The 18,154-nt window shown below is 55.9% G+C and overlaps 1 protein-coding gene across 3 annotated transcripts in view; it reads right to left on the bottom strand.

Annotated features, from left to right (window-relative positions):
- Window positions 1-7,568: 7,568 nt before the first annotated feature.
- The window catches only part of Btbd9 (BTB domain containing 9), a 340,103-nt gene continuing 329,517 nt past the window's right edge, over window positions 7,569-18,154 (bottom strand). For all 3 annotated transcript variants that reach the window (XM_005070667.4, XM_021227473.2, XM_021227474.2), the window contains exon 11: window positions 7,569-9,615. In XM_005070667.4, coding sequence (XP_005070724.1) covers window positions 9,418-9,615 — 198 coding nt within the window. In that variant the 3' untranslated portion in view covers window positions 7,569-9,417. The remainder of the gene's footprint in view (window positions 9,616-18,154) is intronic.

Here is an 18,154-nt window from a genome sequence, read left to right on the forward strand (position 1 = left end):
TTTGATTTGTCTATTTTGGTGGTTCTCCTAGCACCCCCCCCCCATGGCCAGGAAATGAACGCAGCGCGCCCTGGCCTGTGACTGCTGGGTACTTGGGTGATCTGTCCAGTGAGTAGCTGCTTCCCTGGGTCTGAGGTCTGGAGGCTCTAGTGCAGGTATTGCAGGGGGTGGTGTGTCTCTGGAACCATCCCTGAGGACCCCAGGTAAGGGAAGGTCGGGTGCCTGGGTCCTGGGGACTTGGATCTGTCTAGTACTGGTGAGGGCAGGTGGGTGAATGCCGCCCACTCCTCCAGGGCAGCTGGACGGGTGAGCGTGCGGCTCTGGCATGCAGTGTACACAAACTCTGTGAAAGGTTTATGTCAGACAGAAGAATGGCACCTACCCAACACCTCACACTTTCCAGAGAGTGATGAGAAAATGCTCAGGACGTTCAGAGTGCTTGGTGCGGAGCCGGAAACAAGCTAGCAGGCAGCAAGGACTTTTGTCTGGTGACGAGTGTGGCCAGGCCAGGCCAGGCTTTCTGATGGCCGCGGAAGGAGAAAGACTTGGAAAAGCTATGAGAACCCCCCCCCCCCCCCGGCATTGCAGAGACACAAGGAGTCTTCAGGACTGGGATTCGTCCCTCTGCTGGTCCACTCACGACTGCCTGCCAGGGGGAGGGGGGCAGGGAGATAGTTCTGAGGTCCTGAGCTGAAGAGAGTTGGCACCTAATGTACTTCCAGTTGAGAAGGTCTAGGGAAAGTCACAGATCCTGAAATATATGCAGAATATTAAGTAAAACGGTTTTATAGCCCCCTCCATCTTGTGCGATGACTCCACAGTGTGCACATGGTGATCTGGCGAGGTCTGGGGCCTCTGCAGAGGTAGGGATGTCTCCTGCCTGCTCTGGGACCAGCCCATTCCCAGCCTCGAGAGTGCAAACACTAGGTGCTCTGTGGCGCAGAAGATGGGCAGTTGAGAACCACAGGAGGTGCCACAGCTCCGCTTGGGCTACAGCGCCTGTGTTTGTACCCAGTGTGAAGACACCCTTATGGGAATGGGAAGGGCCTCGTGCTGTCTGCCAACACTTACCTTCCCTCCTGGCCAGCTGGTGTGATAGGAGCCAAAGGTGCCCCCCCCCGCACACACACTGGGGCCAACCCCCACCTTCCTTTCCCTATCCATTTGGACACAGGTAAGGGTGTGGCAGTCAACAGACTTGGGACCTGATGTTAATCACCCAGGTGTGCAGAAGACACAGCGCAAACAGTGACTTCGGTGTTTGTGTGACCACCGTCCCCTAGTTCTTTACGTGGTGGTATATGTTGTAGATCTCCCAAGAGGGCTCTGTCTAAAACCAGAGACCTGACCCTGAGCCCCTCCAGAGAGGCCGCAGCAAGCCTGGGAAAGCAGAGCTGCAGGCCGGAGCTGGCGGCTTCTGCAGTTGCCAGGTGTGGGGAGGTCTGAGGGTTGAAGCATGTTCAGTACAGAGTCCACTCCAGTCAGTATGTCTGCTGCCCCATGACAGCCCACAGGAAGCGTGCTCAGGGACATGGGAACGGCCCTACCCTGGACAGCAGTTTTGAACACATGGCTTGGCAGGATGCCCGGGGCTCACAACTGTTAGATTCTAAACCTAGCCCAGAAGTCAGAAGCATAATGGGAGGACACAGCCAGGCAACAGGACACAGCAGCACATGTGGAAGCCATGTGCCTTTGCCTTTATTCAGTTTTATCCGTTTGGATGTTTGTCACGTTTTTAAACTAACTTGTGAATTATTTCATTCCTCATTCACCTTTGGCTTCACTTAGTTTTAGACTTTTTTTCACTTTTTATTCTAAGGACTGAACCCCCCCAGGTCTTGTGCACACATTGGGCCTTTGAGCCCCTTTACTCTTCCTGAAGAGGCTCCAAGTGTTGTGTTGTTAGGAACCTCGGGCCCTGTGGCACCTGGGAAATGGTTTGGGTTCACGGTACTCGGGGTGGGGGGGTGGGGGTTGGCATGGCTGCCGAGTGGAAGACAACCTCCTTAGCTAGCAACATGTCCCAGGCAGGAAGCAGGGGGATGACTCTAGCAGTCGCATGGGCGAGCACTGTTGTGGGTGACGGGACGTCATGAAGACGCCCTCCTTTTAGAACACGTCCTTCCTTGTGTCAGATCAGAATGGAGTCCTGTACTATGGATTGGAGCAGCCTGCCTGGGGCAGGACTCCATAGCAGGAGCATGGGACGCACACTTGGGCACACACCAGCTGTTCAGGAGGGCCCTGAGGCAGGAGGCTTGCTTGGGCAACAGAACAGAAAAGTAGCAGGGGAGAGAGGAGATGGAAACAGATGAGAGGAAGAAACAGTCCAGACTGTCCCCTCCCGCCACTGCCGCCCTTGTCCATCTAGACCCCGCATTCCAGGATGGTGGTGACAGTTACTTTTTAGGGGAAATAAGTTGCAGGGCTGAGGGCTAACTAGATGCAAAGTGTCCACGCAGCTAAAAATGGGATGCTTCCCTCGTGGCCCAGCAGCCCCAGACCACCCAGAGCAGGGTGGTGAGCTGCAGTCAGCAGCTGTGGGGATGCGTCAGCCCTGGTGGACACACAGGGGGAGTGGGTTGTGTGAGCATGTGGGGCTGAGGCGGGACCCAGGGCCTCCTGGATTGTCCCTTTAAATGTTGAAATTCATGTTCTGGGAATCTCACTGTTTGCCACTGCAGGCCAGCATGCTCAGACACAGGTCCCACAGGGCATGTGTCAGACAGGTGGGGAGCGAGGCAACCCAGCGCCCGCAAGTGTAGCTGAGACAAACTCCTGCTCAGCCCCGACCACAACACAGCACAGTTCAGACTTTCAACACAGTTGCCGCCAGAGAAAGGATGGTCTCCCGTGAAAGCAGGAGCAAGCCTCACAGCCAGCACAACTGAAGAGCTGGAACCAGGCATGCTCCACAATCAAGGGCAACAAAAGCAGAAGCTGCGGAGCAGGGCATGATGCTGACAAATGTGCCAGCTGGATGGGAGATGCTCAGCTTGCAGGAATAGAGTACTCTCATTCAAAACCTCAGCGCACGTGGCCCATCGAGATGCATGTGTGGCCCCATAGACAGAGGCTACTTGATGGCTTTTTTTTAATGTCAAATTTAGATGAAAACAGTAGCAGCTTTTTGTTTTCAATGAGTGAACTACCTGGCTAGATGGTTTTCAGAAGATGTAGAAGGACCAACGGGTGAGAAAATGATGGAAATGCAAACCCAAACCACAAGGATGCACCAGTTGGTACAGCCATTGTGCAAACAGCCCTGCAGACAGACGTTGCTGCAGTGAAGCTGGTGTCTGAGAGCTGCCTGCACGCCTGTGCTTGGGGCACCGTTTGCAACAGCCCAGTACCAACCAGTGTCCATCTGCAGATGAGCGCCCAAGAGCTCATGGTTATATGGATGGGTCTGTGTCACATTCAGTGAAATAGGCCAGGCATGGAGACAAATACTGCACAACCTCATGGAGTCTAACAGATAGCACCTACCAACCAGCCTCTCTCCTCCATGGCCCCCGACTCCCAAATCCAGGAGAGGAAGCTAAGTCAGATATTCTCAAACTACATTTTTATCTTTTGTCCCATGTGCTCTTTTTCGTTATAGATCTGCATAAGAGTAACTTCTAATAACCATGTGACACAGTCAAAACTAAGCTTTTAGCCTCCTCTGGCATTGTCATTAACCCAGAATTCTGGAATGTAGCCTCAAGCAGACGTATTAGGACAAGGCCATAGCAGCCGCATTCTGCCACAATATCACAGGAATGGTCTCTACCCAGGTGCCCATGTGGGCCCCTCCACGCTGCCCTCAGCATCAGTTCCACACTCCTACTAGCATGGCTATTATGCCCCACTTAGCAGCTGTCAAATCCATTCCTAATTCCAAACAAGCAGCATGGTCAGGGCTGTCACAGCAACACCTGCAGCCTGCTACCGGCTTCTGTCACAGCCGCGTTGGATGCTGCGAAGAGACCATGACTGAGGCAACTTGGAAAGCAGCAGGGTTGGAGGCTTGCATTGCTTACAGTTTCAGAGGGCCTTGTCCATCGCGGCAGCCGGGAAGGGTGGCCGGCACGGTGCTGGGGCAGTAGCTGAGAGTTCACATCCTGATCCATCGGTGGTGACATGTAAGTGAAACTGGGCTTGGCAAGGGCCTTTAAAACCTCAAAGTGCACCCCGGTAACACGCCTCCGGCAAGGCCACACCTTCTAGGCCTTTTTAAACAGTCCAACGACTGGGAATCAAACGTTCAAATACAGGAGCCTATGAGGGACATCCTCATCCAGACCAACACAGGGGAGCGCTGTGTACTCAAACCCTGTCTTTGCCCTATAGCAAGTGACGCTTAAAATGCTGGAGGATGTCCCGCTCCAGCTGCTGCCGCGCAGGGCTCAGCCTGTGTCCCTCTCTGTTGCCTGCTCCTCTCGGCCATGCACCCCCAGCTCGGCCGGCCTGGGGTGGGCTCTCAACTGTGTTGAGGCTGTAATGAGTGGGGACATGGGACACGGGCTCACCTGCGGTTTGCCTCTGCTGGTACGGATGAACTGCAAGGGTGATGCCAGCCTTTCAGAAACAATACGGAAGCCTTGCCTGGCTGCACTCCTACGGGAAGCAGCAACTGGGCCCAAGCGGAAACTTGACAAGGCACGGAGGCAATCATTTTCTGCAAACTCGAACTCTCCGTCTGACGCTATGTGGAGGCTGGCAGCAGCATCTGGTCATGAGTAACCTGAGGAAGTGAGTTTTCCATCCCCTCAGTGTGAACTTGACCACACACAGCATCCCTGTGGTTCCCCGGAAGTACCTGCTGGTGCCCCTCAAGTCTGGCGCTTTCAGGGGGCTCCTGGTCTGCTTTCCCTCTGAGCTGATGCAGGGTGTACCCCCACAAACTCACAGCTTCTTAGTGGGCCCTTCCTGTCCCCTTTAGTGACCTGTGTAGGCATGACCCATGGGCGATCTGCTACACTGGGGCTGGTGCCCCTGCCCCCCACTTTGGGGATCAGCCAGGCGGGGCCTCCTCCTGCCTCTAGACCTCACTCAGCTAAGCTCAGTAGTCACCTGTGGGAGTCCACCCGGGCCTGGGTATAACCAGATCACACTGCCAGGCCAACCCGAGGAACGCCATCAGGCACTCACCTGAGTACAGGGTCCCTAGGGACGCACTAAGTGGTGCCCGTCCAATGACTCCCACTGAGGTCTCTGTGACCACGCCCGTCCTCAGTTCTGCAAGGGTCTGGATGTCCCTTGGTGCTGGAGAAGAGGGCCCGTGAGTGGTGACAGGTAAAACAGAATCAGTTAGGCCACGGGGCGGCCAGAAAAGGTGCCCCAGAGCTGGAGGGGTCACTGCACCCTGAAAGTTGCTGCTGCTGGGCTGGGGGCTGGGGGGGACACCAGGACGCCAACAGGGTTCTGTGGCGAAGACAAGGCTAGGGATCCTGGGGAGCTGCAGGGCGAGTCAGGAGAAAGCAAGGCACAAACTCGGGTGTACAAGTCACCGCTTTATTTCTATGGTGAGCCCACGGTGGCACCGCACACACAGCACAGCCTGGCGCTGCAGGGACACACTCCAAACACTGCCCTGGGAACTACCTCAGCCATATGCCCAGGACTAGCGTGACCCCTACTGCCCATCCTCCAAGAGACCCTGGGAGGAGGATGGGAAGCACTCACCATCTTCACAGGCTCAGGAATGGTGACCATGGCGGGGAGGTGCCTCCTCTCTGGAAAATCCAGTCTGTACAAGTTTGGTCAGAGTGGCTCACAGGGATTGTCCATTGCCACACCAATGGGGTACTGTCACCTGTCCTTACTCTAAAGGCACAACCCAAGCCAATCACCTTGCTTTCCCAGGCACTGGGATAGGTGTGAAGTTATAAAATGGCCTTGGGGACATTGTCCCAGGATAGTCTGACAAGGGGCCATCCTGAGACCGACAGCTGCCCTAGCCCTGGCTTCCCAAGACCCCAGCAGCCCTGACTGAGTTTCCCTGTGTGGCCTGAAGCCTATTTTAGAGGGACTCACCCTGTGACAGCTGGACACCAGCACTGTCCCCGTGTCAAGCTGCAATAGGAGGGGGTGGAGCACGGACCTGACGCAGCCATCGGGGGCTGTGGGGGAGCCTCGGCTTACATCTGCCCACAGCTCTGAGCACACCTGTCCCAGCACCCCACCTGCAGGTCTCTACATGGTGCTGGTCTCCCCCAGTGGGCTGGGGACCCTGTTCTGCCACCCCCAAAGTAGTAAGAGCCACTGCTGCTGCTTTCAAAGGTGACATTCTTAGCCCTTGGGAAGACTGAGGCTGGAGTCGATGGCGGGGACAGGTGGGCTCCAGGCCACCTCTGCTAACTGCCCAGGGCTGTAATACTCCAGCCCCAGGTGACAAGTGCCAAGAGGACGTTAACCTAAATTAGAGGGGTGACCGTCCTTGGCTGGGTGGGATCTGTCTGTCCAGAAGGTCCACTCAGTCTGACCTCTAGTGGCAGAGGTTGGGAAGCATGGTACGGGGTGGGGACAGAAGAGAATGAGATGCCACAGACCCAGGCCAGGAGTGGCTCGGCCAGAGGCAGAGTCCTGCTCTCTGCTAGACTGAAAGTGTGTTCTGGAATGAGCATTCATTCCTGTGCGTTTGTCAAAGTGAGGGACGAGAAACAGGATGGGGAGGGGCAGACACTGGGTGTGGGGGGAGGGGCAGACACTGGGCGTGGGGAGGGGCAGACACTGGGCGTGGGGGGAGGGGCAGACACTGGGTGTGGGGGAGGGGCAGACACTGGGTGTGGGGGAGGGGCAGACACTGGGTGTGGGGGAGGGGCAGACACTGGGCGTGGGGGAGGGGCAGACACTGGGTGTGGGGGAGGGGCAGACACTGGGTGTGGGGGAGGGGCAGACACTGGGTGGGTGGGGGACAGGGATGCCTAAAGCCCCATCCAGGGAGAGTTAGATGCTTTCCAGCAGCCCACAGCTACTTCAGCCACTTCCTTCCCTTCTGGCTAGCCCAGGACCCTGAGCATGGGCGCTCTGCTTGGTAGCATAGGGCACTGTAGTGCCTGGGGCCACTAAGAATCGTGCACCTCCTGCCAGAGTCATTGCCAGGGTGAACACTCACAATCAATGGCCGATCGTACTGCAAAATAACCAGGGCATGGCCAGTGCCCACAGCTCGGGCCACCTCCGCACTGCTGAGGCTCCATTCACCACACGGGAGGCACGGTGACAGCAGTAGCTCAACAAGGAGCCTCACAGAGGAGGCGGCCCTCTGCCCCGGCACCTTTGTTCCCATCCAGAGGACACTGCAGTCCCAGGCAGGGCTGAGTCACCGCAGTGCCATGCCCCGCGCTGGCTGTGGATTCACCCCCTTCCCACGGCCCTGCAGGGGCCATGGTTACACCTCCCGTATCTTCTAAGCCAGAGAGAACGGCACACTGGGTTAGCTGTGCACACAGAGGGCTGACAGTTGTGGAGATGGCTTCAAGACTCACGTGGAGGGCAAGGAATCAGCCTAACACACCACCCCTCACGCTGCAAAGACTTCGTTTCCTAAGACTTCTAGGAATAAAAACTCGTGTGTATTTGTCAGGGATTGACACTTCATTTAATAAGAGTGAAAAAGTGACAGTTCAAAGAGCCATTGAGGAGAGCCCACTTCTACAATGGGCTTGTAACTCCATTAACATCCAAACAGGAGACGTACCGAGGGTTGAGGAGACTCCAGGCCTGAGTGAGAGACCACCTGTGACTGCTATACAGAGAGCAGCTGCCTTCCACCCCATAGCCCAAAGTGCCCTGTCCAGCACCCCAAATGGTCCCCCAGGAGTCCACGGGTGACACTCAACACTTCTTCCAAAAGCCCCAATGAGGACACCTGCCATCCTAAAGGACATGATCAAAGGACAGCTCGCCTGGGAGCAGGCGTCACTTCACGGCTGGCAGCAGAGGCTGAATCTCGTGGTAGCCACACTCGCCACGCTGAGCCCACCTGGCTGTGCTCACACGCTGTCGCAAGAGGATTGCCGTGAGTGTAGCCTAGGTATTTACAGAGGGAGGCTCTGTCTTAAGCAAATAGCTGAACAAGAACGAAACAAACAAGCTCTCACTACCTTCCCAGAGATACAAACCGAGTCTCCACAGGACTGAGTTCCTCGTGCACTGCTGACTGGAGATGCTCTGGGCAGTTCTCCAGGCTGACAGGCGGGGCGGGATGCTGCCAACATCAGCACCACACACAGTGGCTGCACCCTGCTGTCCATCCTTAGGAGCCTCTTACCAGAGACAGCTGCACACACAAATGGTCAGCCCAGGACCAGCTGACACACCTGAACTATCAGGGAGGTCACCTCCACTGCAGCCGGAGGCCCCACGCTGCCACCTTTCCGTGTGGACAACCCCTTCTGATTAAGTCCATCCTTTCACTTCTAGAACAGGACGGACCTGGAGCCCCCACCCCCTCACAGGAAGTGCTCAGGTGACCTCACAGGGCCTCGGGATGCTGCAGGGCGGTGCGGAAGCTGGAGCTGTGCATGGAAGTGACAGGGAGGGGGCGGAGCTGCAGTAGTCAAAGATGAAAGCTCCTATGAGCTGCTGGTCACCGTCCCGGGGGGATGACACTGGGGTGGGGGGGCATGCTCCTGACACCCCATCTGTTGGTGAACCAGGGCAGGTGAGCCATGAGACCCAGCGGGGTCAGCCTAGGGTTGAGCGGTGTCCTGTGACACAGCCTCTGACTGCTTGTTTAGCCGCTGGCACAGGAGCTGCTTCCACGCCGGCCTCCCAGGCTGGAAGGTTCGCACACATCAGGAATGACGGGTGAATAAAGCGGCAGTCTGACCAATTATTAACTCCGGGGTCCACAGGGCTGGCTTGCACATTGTGTGTCTGCTTGGACTGCAAGGGTTTTCTGGCCAGGCTAAGCGCCATGAGGAGCTGCATCTGGTCTCATGAGGAGGGACGGCCTCTGCGCTGTCTGCGCGCAAGCACTGGCGCCTAAGGAGGGCTGGAGCAGTTCTACAAGCCTGTGACACCCATGACTTAGCAAACGGAGACGACTACACACCACAAACCACAAGGAGCCAGGGCAATGGTGCTGCAGACGGACACTCCAGGGCTGGGGCTCCCAGGCAGCCAGGCCTGGGCCCTTTTCTGGTGGTCAAGGCCTAGGGTTCTTTTTTGTACTGAGTTTGGGCCTGGTACCTTGGTAACATTAGAGGTAGGAATTGATGGTGGAGTTGAAGAATCAAGACCCACTTCCTGCCCTTGGAGACTCCTGAAGGCTGGAAGAGCATGGGTGCCCTCCTGTCCCCTGAGGGAAAGAGCCTGGTAGGGGTGGCTTTTGCAGCCAGGTCTGCTCCTCCAGGGGATGGAGGAGGGCACACCCTTACCCCACCCAGGCCCACCCAAGTCACACCACGTCCTCTGCCTCCTTTATTGGTGCTGCTGGTTGGGTGAGCGTGAGTTGGGACCTGGACTCGGGGGTTGTGAGCTGGCACTGGGCGCTCGAAGCGCATGAGGGTCGAGCTGCTGACTAGGGGTGCTGGGGTCCCCTGTGCCCGGCTCCTCACTGCTCCCTTCTTTCTGGCTGCTCTGCTGCTCCGGACACTCAAAGTGGACGCAGTGGAACACCTGGGAAGAGAAAGAAAAGACCAGTGAGACGGCTCAGCCTGGCGCCAAGACGATGCCACACCCTGGAATGCTGGGTAAGTGTGGGCAATCGCCCAGCGGCACCTCGCTCCTGTCTCAGGTACTGAAAGCAACAAGGCTTTGGATGCAGGTGGTCAGTCATGGCGAATGCACAAAGACGGATGATTCCAAAGTTACAAACGCCCAACATGGGTGTCTCAGCAGTGCCCAGGATGGAGCGCTCAGCACTGGCGTTTCTCCTCCGACCTCTTCCTCCCTTAGGAACCATTCTTTTTAAAAATATTTATAAGGGAGGAGGAAGTGGGAGAGAGAGGAGGGGAGAGAAGGAGAGGAGAGAGGGAGGGGGAGAGAGAGGGAGGGGGAGAGAGACGGAGGGGAGGAGAGCACAGTGAGTTCTTATTTAAATGTAAATAAGATTTTTCCAGAATTATGAAAACGTGTTCAAGTGTCCAAGCTAAAACCTTTCCATAATTGCTTCAGGTTCTGGCTGCTTCACTCATAAGGCAGTTAAATTCTTTCTCAGCCAGGTGCTCTGACCTAACCCACAGTCACAGCTCTCAGGAAGCTGAGGCAGGAGGATCTCGGGCCGGGCAGCTTTGCCTCCTTTCAGCAGAGTGAGAACAGCCATCCCTGACCCAGCTGACTTCGTTCCTCCTCCCCCTGGCCTCTCTTGCTCTGCCTGCCTCCCCTCAGGTCAGGGAGACCCTCAGTCCCTCTCTGGGGACAGACAACTTCCCACTGCACTCAAAGACCCAGGCTCTGCAGCCCCGTGCCGAGCAGCCCTCCTGCCCTGACAGGAGTAATTACAAGGAAAACAACTCATCCCTAAACTGGGACCCGGGAGTGGCTCTGCCCAGGCGGGGAAGGCTGGACCCCGCACTTTGTGGAGGGCGGCACAGCAGCTGCCAGCTTCCCCGATGATCGCTGCCCCCACCCCGGTTCCACTTCACCCCTGCATCACGTTGTGTCTTACCCCGTCAGGTCACGTGTCAGCACCCAGGGCTGTTTCCCTCAGGACTCCTCATCCACAAAGGCCACACCCACTTCTCCCCAGGCCACACAAGTCATGTGAGCCCCTGAGTTAAAGACCCAGGCTGAACCTTCCTGCCCAGTCACCAGACATGAAGAACTGAGGCTTCCGAGAGACCCTGCAGTCTGTGACCCCTGACCCCAGCTGTTCTCTGCACACCCTGAGCCACACAGGTGAAAGCTGCCTTGGCCAGGATGACATACAGGATGTCATTCACGGTCTCGAGAGGAAATACCACGGGGGGGGGGGGGACACAAAAGTGGCAGTAGGCAGGCTCAGAATGAGTGACGGAGGTCAGAGAGGAACGAGAGTGCGACATATGCCTTAGGGTGACAGCGTGAGGGATCACTGGGACAGTCCAGGAGCCATGGGCACGCACAGCCAGCAACCCAGGAGGTCAGCACAAGCCAGGAAGGACAATGGCCTTGCATGACAAACAGGACTGAGGTTGGCCGCTGTTGCTTAGCTCCGGGAACTGCGTGTATGGAGCGGGGGCTCTGGGGCTGAGGCGCAGGAAGTGGCTGACAAGATGGGCAGTCCCTGACCTGGAGCAGGACTGCATGCAGCCAGAAACTTCTAGCCACAGCAGACTCCCGCAAACCAAACTTCTATAAGTTTGCAGAAGAAACACACGTGTGGTGACAAATTCAAATGCCATGCTTAAAGAAAGCAGACGACAAACCTTTGGGTCCCCTGAGGTAACGCAGCCATGTGCAATTCATCAGTAGAAAGGAGTCACACTTAAAGCAAACTAAGAAGAAGAGAGAAAGGAGCCCGCAGCATGGGACAGGGACTTGGAGACACTGACAGAGAGCCACTGGTCCTGCAGTGACCCTCGGACTCTCAGGCAAGCTGTGGGACCTGAGAGACCTGCAGACAGTCCCCCCCCAGTCCCTCTCCAAGGGTCCCATAGATGCTCACAGCAACTACTGAGCACCAGCTGACCAGAGCGGCCCTGCCGAGGGCGGCACACAGCACACATCACAGGGCGTGTTCACTCGCCACGGCGAAGAGAGGGGAACCTGCCTAGCTCACGGGGTGCCTACCACATACAGGGTCTGAGACTGAGGCAGCCTCAGGAGCACGGTGCCTGGAGTGGACCTTAGGGAGTACTCCAGAGAAATGCTCCCTGTAGCAGACAAGACTTCACAGGCCAGGCCCCAGAGAGCTGGGAGGCAGACAGGGTGAGTGGCCTTGGAGACAGAGGGGATTCCAGGTCTAGCCCTAGAATCTCACCCAGGCAGTTGCTTTCCTCCTGGTTTTGTCACCTCTCTCTGAACAGTGTGCCTGGCTCAGTCACCTCAGCGATGCCCCCAGCCCAGGGCAAGTCATATGCACACAATTCCTGCACTACCCAAGATGCTTACTGATGCTGTGTAAACACAGCGGGGCCTGCAGTGTCCAGCATCGCCATACACAGGGCAGGGCCCCTCCCTTTGACCCCAAACCCCTTCCAGTTTGTACACGGACCTCTGGAAGGGCTTCTAGTTGATGGCCTCCCTTCTCAAATGGAGGAGAAACCCCTACACTTAGGGCAGCCATGCTGGACCTGAGGCTGCCTACAGTCAGGGCCTCACCGAGACCCAAGGGAAGGTGGCCTTCTGGTTTTGCAGCTTGTATGGACATTGGTGGAGGAAGCTAAGGGCTTGAGGGAGTGTGACAATCACATAGGAACACGTCCCTGCTAACCACCGTTCCCTGCATCCTCTCCTGCCCGCTTCCTACCATGCGCTTTAGGGGCTCCCATGAGATAAATGGCTGAGTCCTGCTTCCTCTTTGCTTGGGAGCTGGCGATTCCATCTCTCCCCTCTGAACCCTCCCCAGACTGCAACACTCCTCGGAAAGGATGTGACCAAACGCCAATGAGACACACGGGGCAGAGCCCCACTTCTCATTTATGCAGAGCCATTAGCATGGCCTGCACATGGTGTTCCCTTAGCTTTAGGCAGCCGTGTATCCCATTAGCCCGTCTGATTGCTGCTGTTCACGAAGGGGCCCCTTCGCTCAGCCATCTTCAGCAGCACAGGATCTCTCCCCCGAGAGGGGCGGCCAATCTGCAATACAGTCATGTGCATGACTCACACCCAGCCTTCCTCACGCCCGCATACCCTTTCTTGTGGCTGCTGTTTATTATCGCCTTGCCCAGGCCTCTGTAGAAGCTGTAATCCGGACGTGTCTGAAATGGTCTGGCATGTTCCTTTCTGCGAGCCCATACAGTAAATGTGCGCCGTCCCGACACTTTGGGAAGTATGCAGCCTGTACAGTGAAGCCCAGGATGGCCTCAAGTTCATTATATAGCTGAGGATGGCCTCGAACTCCTGATCTTTCTGCTTCTACTTCCCACCCAAGTGCTGGGATTACGGGCGCACACCTCAGTATTACAAAGCTAAGTACTATTTTCATGAGTATTTCCCCCTAGGCATGGGATTATCTGTGACAATGTTTACACACTTGGCACTACTTTAATGCCCTCATAACTACAACTCTGTCTGGAAAGTTTCAGAAAAAACCTTTCCCTAGGTGGCCCTAGAATTTCCTTTTTGTTTTTTGTTGTTGTTATGTTGTCTTGGTTGGTCTTTAATGCGTGTGCGTTTCTGAGTTAACTGTTACTGCTAATTTGACTGGCTGTACAATCAGTCACCTAGGAGACTGGTGAGGCACATCTAAGCTCAGTGTGCCTGTGAAGGCTCTGCAGACAGGACTAACTGGGAAGCAGTGACACACCCTGACCGCGAACACCCTGCCACCACGTGTGAGTGCGCATGGCCAAGTGGCCAGGCTCCACACCGGTCCTTCTGGGTGCGGATTGGTCTCGGTCTCTCTCTCTCTCTCTCTCTCTCTCTCTCTCTCTCTCTCTCTCTCTCTCTCTCTCCCTCCCTCCCTCCCTCCCTCCCTCCCTCCCTCCCTCCCTCCCTCCCTCCCTCCCTCCCTCTTTTTTTTGTTTTTATTTTTGTTTTATGAGACAGGGTTTCTCTGTATTGTTTTGGAGGCTGTTGGTCCAGCCTGGCCTCGAACTCACAGAGATCTGCCTGCCTCTGCCTCCCAAGTGCTGGGATTAAAGGTGTGCACCACCACTGCCCGGCGTGGAGTGGTTTCTCGTAACACCTAGGCAGAGGACACAAAAATCCTGACTGACACAGGTAGTTAGGAGGGTCTGTTTGTTATGAGTTTGGCAGGGTTATTCCAAGTTCTTTTAAAAACCCAACCTATGGAACAGAAGTGGAGGGCGCCCTTGCTCCCCAGTTTCAGGACGCCTGAGTCCTGGGAGACGTGGCCTAATCCGGGCTCACTCTACAAAGGATGAAGGTGAAGTAACTTGGGGTCTTGGAGTGGAGGGAGGTGAAGGTGGCCGTGGTCTGTCTTTTCCTCCCTGTCACACGTCAGTGTTCTTACTGTCTCCAGGCCTCGCCATCCTCTTCAGACTGCACACGCCTGTGTACTGCTCACGTCTGCTGAACTTCTCTCACGTGCGGCTGCTCCCCACCCTGTCTCCTCCCCACTACACAGCCCTGAACTTTCTCACAAGCACCACAGCTCTCCCCCCAGGACAAGGGGACACACAGGCTTATGTGCTCTCTGCTCCTAGTCTTGTCAATAGTGTTTGTTGAGAGCGGACTCCCTTGACTCCTGGAGCCCTGTGGAAAGGCTGCTGTGTGCCGTGCCACGCCCTCCACCCTCACTCGCTACAGTGACTGGGCACTGGGTCAAATCCTCCTGCTGGGACTGTTGCCCAAGCCTGTCTGGGCACCCCGGCCACTGCTTTTTATGCCGAGTCAGGAAGACTCCAGTAAGCGAGCCACGTGAATCTTGGCTTGTCGATAGCAAAACAGAGCCCACCTGAGAAAATGCTGCTACCAAAAATCTGTGCTTCTTTCCGTTCTTCTGTTTCTAAAATTCCTTTAAATCTTTTGTTATTTTGCGTGGAAATTCAATCCCACTCCGGACACCATTTGTAAAGAGAGGCTTTTTTCTTGAGAGAAGCCTTCCTGCAGCCTGGTTCTAGAGCTGCATCAGTCCCAAATAAACACACAGGAGGCTATATTAATTATGAAGCTGTTGGCCTTGCTTGTTTCTTACTGTCTAGCTCTGACTTAAGTAATTACCCCATAATTGTTAATCTAAGTATTTCTCTTACCGGAAAATAGTTCCGGGCTTCCTACCCCATGGCGGTTACATCTCGACTTCCTGTGTTTCTCCTTCCCAGAGTCCTCCTGGACTCCTAGTCCCACCTATCTAGATTCCCTATTGGCCAGACAGTGCTTTATTGACAAATGCACAGGACTTCCCCAACATCTACACCATTGTCTGTCTCGACCGACAACTTATCCTAGCCCACAGAACCTTGCCCATGGTGCCACAGGAGACCTGTGTGCTGGGGTCAGCTCATGCTGTCTCTTTCCCTGGCCACTGAGACACAACACTCCAGGAGGGCCAGACTTGCCCCAGGAGCAGAGCGGTCTGCAAAGGGAGCTGTCCCTGGTCCTGTCTCCTTTCTCTGAGTCTGTAACCACCTGCTGCTTGGTGCATGTCTGCTGTGGCCCTGGGAATTCTGAGACCAGGCTGCTCCGAGACACCTTCTGGGCCTAGCTGATGTCTCTGGAGAGAACATGGAAGGACAGTCCTTCAGGGTCAGGGCACACTCCACAGGGGGTCTGGAAAATAATTACTCCAGGCCAGCAAGGAGCATTTATTTAGTTTTTCCAGAGTCTGTTTTCCTGGTTTTAATTTCCCACTAAAGCTGCATGTTGCTATGGGAACGAGGAGGCACTAGGATCCCAGAATCACTCACTGTCTCATGGAGCCTGTGAGGAAAGCCCACCTCAGCATGTTAGGCAGCTCAAGCACTCACATGCAGATCGTGCTCTGCTGGCGCTGGCCTGTACAGCAAGAGCGTGGCTGGTCACAGTCGCTGACACCTGGCGGAGTGTGGAACAGTCTGCATGCCCCTCCTCCACACGCTGTTTTAGAGAGCAAAGTCTGTTCCTCCACCATCCCTGCCCCACCCACGCTGGGTCATCTCAGCTGCCCCTGAACCGCCATCCGCCATGTCACAGGACTTAGAGGTACAAATGTCACCTGAAGTACAGGGCTCTTCGAGGGGTACACTGCCAGGCAGAGGCTGCAGTCCCTATAAGGAAGGGGTCTCTCTCAGTCTCTCCTAGACCAGCATACTTGGAGCACAAAGCAAGCCCACCAGAGTGTGATGCAATTACCCGAGGTATGGGCCTGAGAGCCCACGTAGCCCCCACCACTGTCACAATTTTCTGGGAGACACAAGAGTCAGATGCTAAGAGCCAGCTTAAAGTCCCTACCTTTAGGAAAATGGCTTTTCACCATCATGGCGCAGGAGCCCTGAGAGCTTCTGTAGTCTAGTGAGGATTTCCTGAAGCCAGCAAATATGTATCCCGGTACATATGCTCCATGGTGGCACATTTTACATGTAACGGTATATGCAGTTTGTGAGAATACTTACACCTAGCCACAGCCAGGGTGAAGAGCAGGACTCTCCACTTGCCTGACCCAAGCCTTCTTACCCCAGGAACTCCAGTTTGGCTGAGACAGCCCTGACCCCTGGCCCTTTCCCTCCGTAGTTTTATCACTTGCAGCATCTCTCCTGGTCTGAAGCGTGTGTAAAGGGTCCTCCTACACACTAAGGTGCACACCCAGCACGGATGGGACACGCCCTGCTGTCTGTCAGTCTGTCAGTTCTTCTGTGGGCAGTGAGCACTGGGCCCGACAGGGAGGAGGAGCCCCGCTTCTAGGAGCATCACTTCCCAGAGGACAGCAGGGAAGGTGGAGGAATCAGAGTGCTCCAACAGCTGGCCTAGATCTGAGGGAGGAGAGGCTAACCACGGCAGACACATGCTAGCCCTCTGGACACAGCAGAGCCTGAGCAGACACAGAATCCTAACCTGCCTGGGCCTGGAAGCCTCGTCCAGCCCTGCTGGTATCTGTTACCCTGAGCCAGCCGGTCACTGGATGTCATGGCAGAATCCAGCACAGAGTTGCAAAGCTGTCACCTTGGGCTCCAGGCTATAGAGAGTACAGAGAGGCTGTAAACAAGCAGCGTGAGTGGCCGCTTGCACCCCGACTCGGACACCTTGTCCCCGCGAATGCTCTCCCACTCTCAGGAGCCCGTGTGGGCGCCCCACGGCCCTCTCTCCGTGTCCTGCTCTGCAGACCTCCCCGGCAGGACGGCGCAGCGCTCGTGCTCCCTTCCTACATACACCACTGTAGACTCCGTGACCAGCAAACACACAGAACAAACACGGAAGCCAGGCGCTCCTACGCAACTTGACAGCCGCAGCAGCAGCATGAGCCGGGGGTACAAGCACTCAGCTGAAGGGAACAAGAGCTGTTCTCACAGGAAGGCCACTGTGAGAACGCGTGTCTGAGGTCCCCAGGTCATAGTGCCACGCACTAGAAGGTAGGGGCTTTGAGGGCTACTAGTTTAAACGTGACCGTGGGCCAGGGCCCTGTGGGAGGGGGAACCAGATCTCATCGACTCCCTTCCAGGTATGTGTTCCAAGAAAGACACGCAAAGGAAGAAGGGCGACCACCAGCCAGAGGGTGTGCACCCTGGCCGGGAAGGTGAGTCCCTGAGCTGTGAGAGACAAGTGTCCGTCCTGTCAGCCGTGCAGTTGGTGGGGCTTGGCCTCAGCAGTGCGGGCTAGGAATGCCACTGAAGTCGCCTTGCAGCCGAGCAGCGGCAGCTGAGGAAACGCTGCTTCTCCTCAGCCCTGTTTATGACAGCATGCTGCTGGCTCCCGTGGGCCGAGAGAACATCCTGGACATCCATCCCAGCTCCCTTTCCCTGGTCGGGTCCCACGCGTCAGCTCTACACTCCTGCCTGGGACATCAGTTCTCCTTCAGAGCTGCGCCCAGGTGTTCTGCCCACCCAGCCCTGAGTCCTCTGTCCTGACAAGCGACAGCCAGTCATATCCTCTTTCCAGAGATATCCAAAACCCAGCGGGGACAGCAAGGGACGTTCTCTCTGGCAGTCTGCCACATCATCCACGCCCAGGGAGATGCAGCCTGCTTATTTCTCCAGTGCACTCTGGGAATGACAGTTATGGATTCTATCCTGAAGCCCTGTTCATCATGTATCTTATGATTTAAGATGTTTTCAATTGGCAACACTATGCTACTAAGGCTTTATTTTCTCAGTCAATAGTGACCCTGGAAAGCAGCTAGGGAAGTTCTCGTCAGCCAAATGAGGCAGCTGACCGACCATGTCAGGCTGCCCACCAACACTCTGTCCAGGCCCTGCCAGGTGATCCAAGAGAGTTGGGGGGCACCCTGCACCCTGTTTTATAGCGTTGTGGTGGGAAAGGCCTGAGAAAGAACCACTCTGAAATCCCATGTCCAAGGTTCTTTTCCCTTGCTTTGGTCAGAGCGCTGATGGTGCTGTTGTGTGCCTGGAGAGCCCCGCACCTGCCTCCAGCCCGACTTGAGAACCCCTTGGTTATAACACCTCGTCATGGAGCTCCA

The sequence above is a fragment of the Mesocricetus auratus genome, unplaced genomic scaffold (assembly GCF_017639785.1).
Source record: "Mesocricetus auratus isolate SY011 unplaced genomic scaffold, BCM_Maur_2.0 Super-Scaffold_100027, whole genome shotgun sequence".
In the NCBI taxonomy this organism is placed as follows: Eukaryota; Metazoa; Chordata; class Mammalia; order Rodentia; family Cricetidae; genus Mesocricetus; species Mesocricetus auratus.